The sequence below is a fragment of the Globicephala melas genome, chromosome 5 (assembly GCF_963455315.2).
Source record: "Globicephala melas chromosome 5, mGloMel1.2, whole genome shotgun sequence".
Classification (NCBI taxonomy): domain Eukaryota; kingdom Metazoa; phylum Chordata; class Mammalia; order Artiodactyla; family Delphinidae; genus Globicephala; species Globicephala melas.
In genome coordinates, this window is record NC_083318.1 from 85,404,818 (window position 1) to 85,419,650 (window position 14,833).

General features: G+C 33.9%; 1 protein-coding gene across 2 annotated transcripts in view; it reads right to left on the minus strand.

Annotated features, from left to right (window-relative positions):
• Positions 1-1,005: 1,005 nt before the first annotated feature.
• Positions 1,006-14,833, minus strand: part of UBA6 (ubiquitin like modifier activating enzyme 6) — an 81,328-nt gene continuing 67,500 nt past the window's right edge. The window contains exons 27-33 of one of the 2 annotated variants that reach the window (XM_030880679.2): positions 13,801-13,872; positions 11,151-11,268; positions 9,771-9,964; positions 8,894-9,021; positions 6,458-6,545; positions 6,182-6,276; positions 1,006-4,395 (exon numbers count right to left, since the gene is read on the minus strand). In XM_030880679.2, the coding sequence (XP_030736539.1) occupies positions 4,260-4,395; positions 6,182-6,276; positions 6,458-6,545; positions 8,894-9,021; positions 9,771-9,964; positions 11,151-11,268; positions 13,801-13,872 (831 nt within the window). In that variant the 3' untranslated portion in view covers positions 1,006-4,259. Of the gene's footprint in view, positions 4,396-6,181; positions 6,277-6,457; positions 6,546-8,881; positions 9,022-9,770; positions 9,965-11,150; positions 11,269-13,800; positions 13,873-14,833 lie in introns of those variants that run through there. The other variant, XR_009564029.1, reaches the window with a different exon arrangement.

Here is a 14,833-nt window from a genome sequence, read left to right on the forward strand (position 1 = left end):
ATCACACGGATAGAAAAGAAGGAACAAGAAATCCAGCAAGAGACATATACATATATGGATATAACATATGACTTTGGTGGCACTGCAGAAAAGAACGGACTTCAGTAAATGGTGGTGAGACACTTCCTAGCATACACAAAATTAATTCCTCTTGAATTAAAGACTTAAAATGGGAAAGTTAAAATTAAAGCTTTAGAAGACAATATAGAGGAGTATCTTCATGACTTTGTGGCTCTAGAGAACAATTATTTTAAAACTCACAAAAAAATCTAGCTTTAAAACAAAAAATTGACACTTCTCAGTACCTGACCATTAACAAATTCTTTTTATCAAAGAGCATCATAAAGAGAGGGAAAGGCAAGCCAGGGTGGGAAAAAATATTTGCAATTATATAGCCAACTAAGAACAGGATTTATAAAGATCTTTTATGAATCAAGGAGGAAAAAAAATCTGCCAACACAACCAAAAAATGGACAAAAGAATTGAAAAGTCACTTCACAAAAAAGAAAGAGTGGCCAACAAACATATAAAAAGGTGCTTAATTTCAAGAGTAATTAGGGAAATGCAGAGTAAAACTTCAACGAGATATAACTGCACATCCAACAGATGGGCAAAATTAAAAAAAAAAAAAAAATCTGTTAACACCAGAGATGAGGAAAGTGGGAAAACACGACATCTCTATTGCTCAGGAAAAACTCTGTTATTACCTAATAAAATTTAAGACGTGAATATCCTATGACCAAAGAATTCCATTCCTAGGCACATATACCTTAGTTACACTAGGCAATACATAAAATAATGTTCATTGTGGAACTGTGATTACCCACCCCCCAAACATCCCAATTGTCCACAGTCAATAGAATGAATAAATAGTTGTATATTAACGCAAAGGTAAAATTATACATAAATGACTATGAATGAAGTATTGTTACAAGCAACCACATGGATGAATCCCATGTTGAATGAAAGAAGCAGCCACAAATGAACGTATTGATTCTATTTACATAAAGTTCAAAAACAACAAAAGTAAACTGTATGTATTGTTTAGGTACATACATAGGTGGTAACACTATAAATAAAAACAAAGACACAGTTATCACAAAAGGTAGAAAAGTGCTAACTGCTAGAGGGTATGTGTGGGGAAGCTGGTTGTGATTGGAAAGGGACCGCAAGGGAAGTTTCTGGGCTGCTGTCAATGTTCTATTGATTTGAGAGCTGGTTATACAAGTAGTTACTTTAAAATTATTCCTTAAACTGTGTATTTGTATTTTATATACTCTTTTGAATATATACATATACACACACATACATATATGTATATATATATGAATATATATTTCTTAAATAGACAAAGCTAAGACAAGGCAAGACAAAAATGAACAAATTACCTACTGATTACTTCCTGTGACCCCCAAGATTGCAACTTCCTGATTTGTTTTGAATTTGTTAAAAGTAAAATAGTTAAGCCCATACCTAATGACTGTATACTAAATGGTTATATATTTACAATCATAATGAATTTTTGATAATATTCATTGCAGTTGAAAGGATTATTAGGTCAAGAGAATATTTTCCCTCAAGATCTCAAGAGAATAATTTTCTTTCTGTCTTCATTTTACTAATTATAAAATAGTGGACTCTAAACACTGCTGACGTTTTTATGTCTCATCACTGGCACCACCAGGGAGTGCCATGACACATAAAAAATAAAAATAAAGATACACATCTACATCCAAGTTCTTTGGGACAATTTAGAGGAACTTATAGATGTGTAACATACTGCTCTGAACTCTAAAAAGGAATGGACTTTGGAAATCCCCAACCAACAGTCTGGGATTTACCAGATCTTCTAGGTTTTACAATTTCTCAATTGTTTTAAAAGAATTTCCAGGAGCTAAAAGCACTTTGAAGTAATGTCTCTCCACATCCAGTGAGTGTTCTATCTCCATGATTGCAAAACTTGAAAGCTAGGAAACACCAAAGCAACACTACTCACAAAATGAATAATAAAATTGGAATCTCTGGAGTCAGCTATGGAACAGGATTTACAAAGATATTGTCAAATTTCTTAATTTATTTTTAATAAGTAAAAAATCACTCAGTGGTACCATACAAAATCAAATCATTAATTTTTGCACCTGGTATTTCAATCACCAGCACTGATCTCATGGTACAGAAATAAAACAGATAATGAAAAAAACCGTCATTAAATTCACGCTGGTTTTCCAACCTAGTAGAACTATACAGAAGAAACTAATGGCAATAACCGTTACAGAAAAAAAAGCAATGACAATATGGTTTCAGATTTAATCACAAAATGAACTTAATCCTTACTGATTTTATTTATATCTGCTAAAGCACTGATCTCAATAAATAAGAATTGATAGCACGGTTCTGTTCTAAATTTACTTCTGAAGAGATGTGGAGATTTAGATCAAATATAAGCAAGCTACTAGATCATAGTTGAGAATTACTGAATGGCTACCTGGAAAATATCAGTTATTGTCATAGAGCACAAAACAAAAAAGTGGGAACAGACTTCTTATAGGAAAGTGCTTTTAACTGCTGCTAGCCTCTAAAGTTCCAAGCCATAGAGCTTTGATATTCCTGGATTCAATTTTAAGTAATATTAATTTTAAGCATTATATTTGCAATATACACGATGGGAGAGGGTAGGATATGATGAACCAAAATTAACTGCTTATTTCAAAGGTAGCCATTTCCTTTAAACTCATCCTGTCCACTTATCCTCACCTCCAACGCAGACTACCCTTTATTCATACAAATTCACCCTCCACTCCTAAATATATTTTCCCAATTGGATGATACTTTTACAAAAGAATGAAACAATACAGCTGGTTGACCAAGTAACTTAAACTATTTGTAAGTGGAATAAAAGGAAAGTTAAGTAGAGAATATAAACATATACCAAATTGGAGTAATACTGATGTGAATCTAGTTTTTAATTTATCAAAGTACCTATTAATGGTTTGAACAGAAGAGCAGAAGAAAAGCAGCTAGAGGGAAATGACTTTCTGTGGTTACAAAATGCCAATTGCTTTAGAATGCATGACAGCCCTGGAAATAAAAGAAACACTTGCTGTTTTCACTGAGTTTACAGTGTTGAGTACACTTTATGTTATTTTAATGAAAGCATTTCTATGAACATATGCAATAGCTCATATCAGAAAACAGAAAGTTTCTATCAATAAAGACCTAAAAAAATAAATTTTTATCTTTGTCAACTCCCTTTCTGGGAATGTAGAATTAAATAATACATTTCCCTTTAAAATAAAATATTAATTTATGATTATTTTTTCTGTCCATTAGGCTGCTGGAAGAAAAAAAATCAAGACTAAACTAGTGATAATTTTGTAATTTCTACTTTTCATCTACTTCTAAGGACACTCCCTTTACAAAACCTTTTAGTCTTATATACTATGACAATCAGGTTTAGAGTTCCAAATAAATAAAATAGCCACACTAGAAGGCATACTAAAGAATCAAATGACTAGCCATATTTATCTGTTCACATTCATGGATTCTCTAAGCGGGTTGTCAGAGTCCATATGCTATTGTTAACATTTAGTCCCAGTTAACACCTGTCATCTGATGTGCTTGCTCATGACTTACAACACTGATGCTATCAGCAAAAGATCCTGATTTTAGGGAGACAGTGATATAACAAACTCTGGTTAAATCAGCAGAGGTAACATGTCAGTAAACTGTAACTTTTAAAGTTTTAAGAGTAACCACTCTTCATCCACTGCTACCATCCCTGCTCCATTGGTGTTAAATTCAAAGCCTCATCATGAGAGGTGCAGGGAGCCAAACACTGTTTGTATAGAAAAATGGGCCTCAAATACTAAACAAAAAGAAATTCATAAAATGGGATTAAACTTTTTGGATAGTTGCATTTGTTATTTTCAATTTCTTGATCTTTTATTTCTTCTGGTCTTAGATACATATTTTTTTCCTTCTTTTCATCCAAAGAGGTTAATACACAATTTTTTGGTAAGCATTATAAAACAGCATTCCAGTTCGAAGTTGCTTGTGAGCACATCCACATATGAAGCACTACACGTGTATACTATGCTTCAAAATGCTTTACAATTCTTCACTGTTGTTTTTTACTGATGTTTCCCTTAAATCAAGCTTCATCAAAGAGAAATCCATAGCATTATGAGCTGACTCTTTAAGCTCCTGAATAAGTGCATTCTTTCCAAAATCAAGTAGTCCTAAATTTAAGACAACTTCTGTTAATCAGTGTCATGACTAAAGTAGTATCTTACTGGAGGTCCAGGTAAATCTTCATCTCCATCAGTATCTGGAGCAAATGACACAGTAAGATCCACATATTTCTTTTCAGTAGAAGGTTTCACAAGTTTATGCATTCTAAGGAAAAATAAGCAAGGAAAAATAATTTGGTAAATTCTGTAAAATGAAAGAGTGATTTGGTGATAATGTTGTCCGAAGAATCTGGGCTTGTTTAAATTTATTTTTAAATCTAATAATTCACCTGCTTTCATATAATTATTTTCTTTACTAAAAGCTCTAAAATCAAGACATTCTTTTACCTAACAGTTAATCAATTTTTACCTTTGCTGGTAATGATAAGGAATACAGACCACTTATTTAAAAACAAAAACAAAAAACTCCACAGAAAAAAACCTAAAATGTGAGATATGCTTTTAAAAAATGAATATATCAAATATAGATCCCTGCCCTTGTGAATGAAGCTTATATTGGTGGGAGGGGAGAGACAATAAATAATACAGTAACTGTTAGACAGTGATAAATACTATGAGAAAGAGGAAAAGTAGAGCAGCATAAAAGGGATTAGGCATGCTAGGCTGGGGTACCAGACAGGATGCAGTATTAAATAGGGTTCAGAGAGGCCTCTTCAGGAAGTGCAAAGACCAGAGGTGAGAGTTAGTCAGATGGCCATCTCAGAAAGAGTTGCAAGCAGAGGGAAAAACTAGAGCAAAGGTCGCATGTTGGAGACTGGAATGTTCAAGGAAAAGTAAGGAGGCCAGTATAACTGGAATATTGTGAGCAAGGAGAGAGAAGTATGAAAGGAACTTGGAAGGGTAAGTGGGAACTAGATAATTTAGGGCCTTGCAGACCACTGTAAAGACTGGCTGTTTTCCTCCCTCTCTTCCTTTAGGTCTCTGCTCAAATGTCAGCCTTTCACATCAGAATATGACAGGCAGGGACTTCCATAGTGGCGCAGTGGTTAAGAATCTGACTGCCAATGCAGGGGACACGGGTTCGAGCCCTGGTCCGGGAAGATCCCACATGCCTCGGAGCAACAAAGTCCGTGCGCCACAACTATTGAGCCTGCGCTCTAGAGCCCGCGAGCCACAACTACTGAGCCCATGAGCCATAACTACTGAAGCCCACATGCCTAGAGCCCGTGCTCCACAAGAGAAGCCATTGTAATGAGAAGCACGCGCAGCGCAATGAAGAGTAGCCTCTTCTTGCCACAACTAGAGAAAGTCTGCACACAGCAACAAAGACCCAATGCAGCCAAAAATAAGTATAAAATAAATAAATAAATCTTTAACAACAACAAAAAGAATATGACAGGCCGAGGGAATACCTAGATTGCCCAATATACTGTAGCAACTTAATACCCCCTTATTCTGCTTTATTTTTCCACAGCACTTATCACCATCTTACATACATATTTAATTGTTATGTAAACTCCTCAAGCAGGGCAGGGACTCTGCTTTGCTCACTGCTGTATCCCTAATGTTTACAAAAGTACCTGGTACATAGCAGGCATTCTTTAAAAAAATCTGTTGAATAAATGAAAATAACAATTCGGCATTTAAAAAAAATACTTCAGTCTCACAAGCCTAGTCCTTATGTGTTTGCATATAAGAGGTGGATCTACTTTTACTTGGTATATTGACCAAATCAGGTTTCTAAGCCTATTAGCTTATAAGATGACCCTGAACGATAATAAACTCACAAGGGTATTATAATCCTATAAATCTCACTTGATAGGTAGCCTGTGGAGCTTGGCAGAGTCACTGTCTTTATTACTGCCATTAGATAGGAGTAAATCACATATTTTTATCTGAACTTCAATAACCTCTATATTTAATTTTCTAGTGTGCATCCAACTTATATTTCAACTTTTGAGAATATCTTGCATATAACGTTCAATACTTACGTTAACTTCAATCTTTTTGCATGACCAGGCATTACAGGGACATAAAGCATTTTGACTCCCTGTACCACCATTGTTGGCTCAATTCCGTACTTCTCCTGAAAGTGAATACCCAAAAGAAACAATCAAAGCTCCACCCAAATATAAAATGCTGGATGACAATGTTTTACAACCAGTAAAAAGAGAGAAAACTCCTGCTAAATAATATTTATAAAAACCTCCAACGAAATTATGTATAAAACTAACAGACTCGAAGCAACTAATGAATAATTGTCTCACTTTGACTGCATTTATGAAATCCAAGAGGGTGAACTCTTCTTTTCCATGTATAATCCATCTGTCCCAAATTGTAAATGATATTCCATTTCTGTTGTAGAAAAATATTCAGAACAAAAACATTTAAATTTTCTTCCTTTTAGTAATAATAAAAAATCCCAGAAGTCCACTATTTGTGATTTAGCTAGATATTAATGTGGGAATACAAAAGGAAAATATAACAAAATATTCCATAATTCCATCTTACTTCCCCATCACACCACACAGGTAACCACTTTCATCAGTACCTTGTTTATCTTTCCAGTGTCTTATTATAAATAAGTATGTCTTAGCAAGAGAGTTCCATTTCTCTTTTTAAACAGTTCCATGAGTTTCACTGTGTGGATGTTCCAGTCTCCTATTACTAGACACTTAGATTGTTCCAATCTTTGGCTATGATAAACAATGCCAAAATGAATATCCTGTTCATATATCATTTGAGATGAGTGCAAATGTATCTGCAAGTTTGAAATATAGTGCTATATTTGCCTTAATATGGGTTATATTATTTTATACTCTCATCAGTAATGTATGACAGTGCTTTCTCATACTCTTGCCAAGATAATAGTTTTCAAATTTTTGGTTGTTACCAATTTAAAAATTTAAAAATGGAAGTCCAGGGGAATTGATTTCCTTTGTCATACAACTTTTGGAACTAGATTCTTAATCTCATTATCCATTAGTCAGACACTAGAATGGCTTCTAATTCATCTGAATTAGGCAGACAGATGAAACCATAGAAAGTACAATGCTAAACAGTGTGGCAGATTATGTATTGTGAGAGTTCTATGGCTAGTTTAGTCAGCAATGCTTCATGCTACATGCAAAAGAATGAAATTGGACTCCTATCTTACACCACACACAAAAATTACCTCAGAATAGATTGAAGACTTGAATGTAAGACCTGAAACCTAAAACTCCTAGAAGAAAACTTAGGTGGTAAGCTCCTTGACACTGGTTTTGGTGATAAGTTTTTAGATTTGACACCAAAAGCAAAGGCAACAAAAGCAAAAATAAACAAGTGGGACTACATCAAACTAAAAATCTTCTGCACAGCAAAGAAAACCACTAACAAACTGAAAAGGCAACCTACCGACTGGGAGAAGATATTTGCAAATCATATATCTGGTAAGGGGTTAATATCCAAAATATATAACGAACATATACAACTCTACAGCAAAAAACCCAAACAATCCAATAATAAAATAGGCAGAGGACCTGAAAAGACATTTTTCCAAAGCAGACATACAGATGGCCAACAGGTACATGAAAAGATGCTTAATTATCACTAATTATCAGGGAAATACAAATCGAAACCACAATGAGATATCACCGTACACTTGTTAGGATGGCTATCATCAAAAAACAGAAGATAACAAGTGTTGACAAGGATGTGAAGGAATTGGAACTCTTGTACCTTCTTGGTGAGGATGTAAAAATGATACAGTCACTATGGAAAGCAGTATGTAGGTTCTTTAAAAAATTAAAAACAGAACTACCATATGATCTAGCAATTCCCCTCCTGGGTATTTATCCAAAGAAAATGCAAACACTAACTTGAAGAGATATCTGTACTCCCATGTTCACTGCAGCATTACCTGTAATACCTAAGACATGGAATCAATCTAAGTGTCCATTGATGAATGGATAAAGAAAGTGTGGTACTATATATAATGTATTATTATTCAGCCATAAAAGGAATGAAATCCTGCCCATTTGTGACAACATGGATGGACCTTGAAAACGTTACGCTAAGTGAAATAAGTCAGACAAAGACAGGTATCTTATCATCTCATGTATATGTGGAATCTAAAACAAACAAATCCCACAAAAAACTCAACCAACCAACCAGACAAAACCCAAAAAAATCCCAAGCTCATAGATATAGAGAACACTGATAGTGCCAGAAACAGGTGGTGAGGGTGGGCAAATGGATAAAGTGAGTCAAAAGGTACAAACTTCTGGTTGTAAGATGAGTAAATCATGGATATATAATGTGAAGCATGGTGACTATAGTTAATAATACTCTACTGCATATTTGAAAGTTGCTGAGTGAGTAAATCTTAAATGTTCTTATCATCAGAAAAAAAAATTCTATAACTATGTATGATAATGGATGGTGACTGGGCTTATTGTGGTAATCATTTCACAGCATATACCAGTGTTGAATCATTGTGTTGTACACTTGAAACTAATTTAATGCTGTATGTCAATTATACAATAAAAAAAGAAAAAAAAAGAAATGCTACATGAAGATGGAGTTTTGACCTCATCATGAAGTGATGTAAGAGTTTATATATATAGGAGAAAAGGAGAGATAAAGCTATTATTTATTCCTTTTAAAAGGTAAAAAAATTATTTCATTCTCATTATGCAAGAGAAACACACCTTCATGCATACCTGATTTCAGTTTTTCTTACTTCAGATGTCTCTGTAAACACTATAATTGGAATGGCTAAGTTAAAGAAACAATTTTTGTAAGCTTCAAATGGATAGTCACCAGCTACTTTGATCATCTCCAGTGCAACCTAGATAAAAGAAGGTGATCTGATTATATAAATAGCCTAAAACTATTCATGACTTTAATTGCATCTATATAATTTTCCTGAATTCTTCTCAAGCATTTCTGTGTAGAGAATAAAAGCAGCTATTGGACTGGAGTAATATAAATTTCTTATAAGCCTCTAACTAATTTGACCATGTAATCTTCCTACTTCGAAAGTAGGTATCAGAAGTCAAGCAATACAGCAGTCTAAAATCATTCAATAATAGGAACAATAATTATATAACTTCTAAGAATAACACTACAGTAAGGTATAATAACTAGGGCCATCCTAAAGATTTTAAATCATTAAGGAAAGACTAAATTTAAAGAAATCCAAATCACTAACAGAAATTACATTTATTTTAAGACAAAGAACTAAAATCCAATATAATCAAAGAGCAAAGGTTAGGGTAGTTCATTTTATTCAAGAAAAATAGAGCATTTGGATTGTATAGAGGATACAAAGATGATGAAGAGGATTATTGCCTGTAAGAAAAGTTATACTGTAACTTGACAGAGCATATTTTTTTACATTAAAATGTCTGTATTATCTGTAAAAGTTCAAAATACAGATTACTGTATTTTCAGAAATATCTTACAATTTTAAATTATAAGATCAATATGTATCCCTCCTTCTCTAAGATCTCTGAGTGAATGGTTTGGGGTGGTGTAATAGGGAAGACAGAAAAGAAGCAATGAATAACAAGCATTTTCAAAGAATCATAATCTCACCAAGCCAGTAACTGCAGCAGTGGATGTTGCTATAGCAGGTATAATTCTACCTGCTATGCGTTTTGTTTTCAAACGGTCAGCTGGTTCAATGCTATACATTTTGGCACGAAGATTTGATGCAGCTGTGATGAAATCTATGTGTCCATTACGATCATCATCTTTTTCAAATGAAAGCACTGCCATCTGAAGGTCACCTGATGACAACAACCAGAAAAACAAAGTTTCCTAGTAAGTGATAAAGGCTTTACTAGGTAAAAAGCAAGGCAGTGTGGGTTCACTACTGTTAAAGATTCCTTTTTGTTTAGGTTTGCAAATGACTGAAAAATACAACGACAACAACAACATCCAGGGAACTGAAGTTACTGAAGGATATGAAAATGATGGCTTTAAAACCACTAAATTAGAAGTTTTAATATTTAAAAAAAAAAACCTTTCTAAAAAAACATAAAAATAAGAAAGCCATGTACATCTGCTATTAAGTGGCTTACAATAAAAAAGTCAACACTGGGTACTGTTCAAAAATTGATTTCATAAATACTACTCTGAAACATTTTACCTCTGATAACTAAGGATAGGGTACATATTGGTCAAATAAAAATAAGTGTCTTTATGAAAGATTTCTAGATTAGTGGTTCCTCAGATCATTCTGTAGACAGGTGTAGTTTAATCTGTGATGAAATGAGAAAGAAATGGTAATATGTTTTTTTCTAGAATTATAATTATTAACTTAGGATATAAACCTTTTACTTGCAAAATAAATAGCTGGCTAATCTAGGCTTTTCTCCTGAATTTTACTGGTCTTTGTGTAAAATCCCAAAAGTTTGGAAACTGCTAATTTATGTAGTAGAAAGGTGCTGAGCAGGTCTAAAAACATGAGCTAATACAGATCTGTTTTTAAGGAATTAAAAGTTCAGTTTCCCTATATTTAAGACCATTTAGCAAAGGTGTACATAGGTCAGGTTTGTATTCCCTGTGTGTAATTATGGAGACTAACAAGCCAAGAAGAAATCTGTCTATGATTTTTTTTCCTAAAGTGATTTCACTGGATCTCAGGGTTAGTCTCCAAAGGACTCCATGTTTTCTTCATTATGCTAGCCATAAGTTAAAAAGGAATCACACAATAGAATCTTAAGAACTAAAACAATCAGAACAGCAAAAACAAAGCAGACTTACATTTCAGCCTTCTACGGTAGGGAAATGGTGGAGAAAGTTATGAATTTAGTCACAGTTAAAAATGAACAGTGACTTTCATATGATCATGGAATCAAGTAATATCATTATTGTTGTTATGATTTAATCCCACAACCTTCTGAGTGTACAGTTTAGTGAAAATAAAAATCCCTTTAGTTCAAAACATTTTTTATAAAGATTTCCCCTTACTTGTGGTAGCTTCACTAGATGAAATAGCCTTTTCCAGTTGGAAAACAGCATTCCTCTCATCTTCACTGCTAACAGGAACATGGTCTGGTTTCCTTGCAGTTTCATCTGTTTGAACAACCTTTAAATATATGTATGTATATTCATTAATGATATCACATCCTACACCTAAGTTTGACTAACAAATCTGTTTTTATCAAATAAGTCACAAAAAGAAAACATTCTATTGGTTTAATTAGATTATTAATCATTATGGTCCAATGTATTTTACACCTTCTATTGTTAAGTATATTATGTTATTTACATATTTATTATCTACTGCCTCACACTGACACGTAAACTCTATGAGAACAGGGATCTTTATCTTGTTCACTGAGATAACCTCAATGTATCTAAAATAAACTTGCTCATAGTGGGTGTTAAAAATACTTACTGAATAGTTTATAAGATCTAAGTTCATACAACTCTCTCTTAAAATTCCACACTAAAATAAAGTTAATGTTAATCAACAGTTTGTGATTCTGACAAATCAACTTCAAACCAAATTACATACCTCTAACTAGTGCAGAGCTGTTTTCTGTCTCCAAAGAAACTGACGAAATCCACAAAATATATAATATGGGCATCTTTTAAATATTTATTGACTACTGAAAAGAAGTTCTATCCCAAAGAATATGTCTTCCTTCATATAGTTGCATGCTTAGGGCAGCACATATAAATAATTTATCTTTAACAAGGGCAGTGAAGTTAATATTCTCAAACCAAGAAACTAGCTACACATCATCATTAAAATACTATTTCTTATTAAAAAAACACATCCAATTCACATTTTTACATATTAAATATGATTATAAATATTTGAGAAATACTAAGGAGTCAGAGAAGCAGTAATTTTTATTTGCCAGAATGTGTAGTTGATATTTTTTGGCTATGGCATCTTTTAACTACGAGTGCCAGACGCTGAAGCTTCAGTGGGAGCTGCTTCAAGGAGTGGTGAAAAAGCTCATAAGTCATGTTAAAATTGCTCAGGGTAATTTATGCCGCCAAAACTTCGACACAGAAAGAAGCAATTCAAGCTAGAAAACGTATTGAAGAGCAGTAGAGACCTGTAAAGTTATTGATGCATATTTCCTTGGCTTCTGTCTAGCAGCTTTGCCCATTAGAAACATAGGCTAGGAATCTTCTTTATATAGGAATTTTGTTTTTCCTTTCTGTACTTTTGTTCTTGATAAACTACAAATCATGAACATTTCATTGAGAAAACCTATTTACTTGCACAAAATGAACTGCCTACAAGTTTTCCTTGTCCCTAAAATAAAAATACAGAGTGGAAGACTGCACACACCACTTCCTACTTGAATTTTGCAGAGAGGCACTCATTACTCCACATTTTCCAGTATAGCTAAAGGTAAACGGAACAGAAGGTTGTTCTGTGGTTTATTTCTTTTTAAAGTGCATACGAAAAGGCACATAATGAACATGTGAAAAAGAAAAATATTTAGTATTTTCAAACTTTTTTATTTACCCTGCCTAAATTTCATGTTCCACCTTTATTAATACTCCCTGTCTTTCTCCTTCCAACATATTTGCCGACAAAATCCCAACCCTTGTTACAATCCAATTTACCAGCTATTCTACAGTAGCACCCAAGCTGCTAAATGCCTTTTCTCCAGCCACATGTAGTGGAATACATTAAGTGGAATTAACATTAAGTGGATCTTAAATATTATCTCAAAATTCTACAACATCTTCTAATTCCCCACTTTTCCCACTCCCCTAGGCAATTATTTCACATCTTTTTTTTCTCTGCTCAAACTTCCTCTATCTTCTCCCTGTCACTCGGAGCGATTAAGCTTGCTTCTTTTTTTCAACTAAGAAAATAATCTTTTTTTCTTGCACACTCAAACCAATTCCTTACAAATCCTGTCAGGGCTACTGCAAAATGTGCACAGAATCCAACCTCTTACCACATCTTCCCTGTTACCCACTACCCCTGTTTGATGGTTCATTCAAACCACCATCACATCTTGACTATAATCTCCTAATAGCTATTTCTGCTTCCTCTCTCATGTCCTAATCATTCTTAACACAATCGCCAGGGTCATCCTTTTAAATATGTCAGGCTGTGTCCTCTGCTTAAAATCCTCCACTGGCTTCTTATCCCATAATAAAACATGAAGTACTTATAACCCTCACTACCTCTCCAATCTCGCTATCTACCACTCTTCTCTTGCATATTCTCCTCCAGAAAAATTCTAGCCTTCAAAGTCTTTCAAGGCCTTTCTCTGAACTTGTTCCTGCTGTCTGTACTGCTCTTTCACCAGATAACAGTATGGCTCACTCCCTCACTTCCTTCAGGCTTCTGCTCAAATGTTACCATATCAGAGAAGCTTTCCCCTTTTATCTCATATAAGATGACACCAGCTCCATTACCCTTTGTTTTCCCTGTTTTACTTTTTCTTATTAGCACTTATGCCCATAATGCAATATTACATAATTATTGGCACTTTTTTTAATAGTCTGCCTCTGGCCCAACTCGCACAAGAACAAGAATTTTGTTTTGTTCCTATGGGCTTCTCCAGGTTTAGAAAGAGACTTGACACAAGTAGAAGTTCAATAACTATTTGCTAAATGAATGAACTTGTACACATACCTTGTTGGAAGGTCTGAATTCCTGAATCTTTACTTCGGAAAGAATATTCAACAGGGTATCTGCTGATACGTCCTGGTTTTTAAAACAGTAATTTTATCAACATATTCTTAAAATTCTGAATTCTAAACCTAAAAAACAACCTAAAAAAGGTCCTTTATCATACTAAATATTTGAATAATTTATGATATAACTGTTTAGACCACATCTGTTTGTGACATTTACTTTTATTTCTATAGAAATACCATCCACAAAGGCTGGGAAGTGGGGGTGGTGTGTGTAAAAAAGTACTTGTTAGTCAACAAACCTTAAATCTTAGTTCTTTCCACAAATTTTTTTTTTTTTTTTTGGCCGTGCCATGCAGCAGGTGGGATCTTCCCCGACCAGGGATCAAACCCGTGCCCCCTGCACTGAGAGCATGGAGTCTTAACCACTGGACTGCCAGGGAAGTCCATCCACAAATTTTTAAAAAGGTAGTTTTAGGGCTGGTTTTATCAGACAGAGTGCCTTGAGATCAGGAACTATCTCTTCATTGTTTTACAAAGTTCCCTGCAGAAAGTTATACTCAATATACATTGACTCACAGTAAATGGAATTCATACCTTTGGAAGCAGGAAAATATTTAAATGGTTCAGGATAAACTTAGATGAATTTAAGGCTATATATATGTTTATTATTAAGAATCTACTTAGGAAAAACTGAGACACAGTGCTTTTGAGGTCACCTACAACTCATCACAAAATTATCACTCTTTTCACAAAAAGAATACCCAACTGAATGCCACTATTTTTACCAGACATTTATGGTATATTTTACTGCGTGTTAATTCCAAAAGGGATTAATGTACAACAGGCATTTTTATCTAGATCCAAAATAGCCAATTCTAGTTATGGATCTGGCTCATATTTCCCATTCAGCCTAGTACCTAAAAGTATATTAATTTATTTAGCTCTATTATGCATTTGAGAAGGAAAATTCACTAATGCAGACCTGCCTTTCACATAAAACTGTATTAGATCCCTTTACATATGAGTCA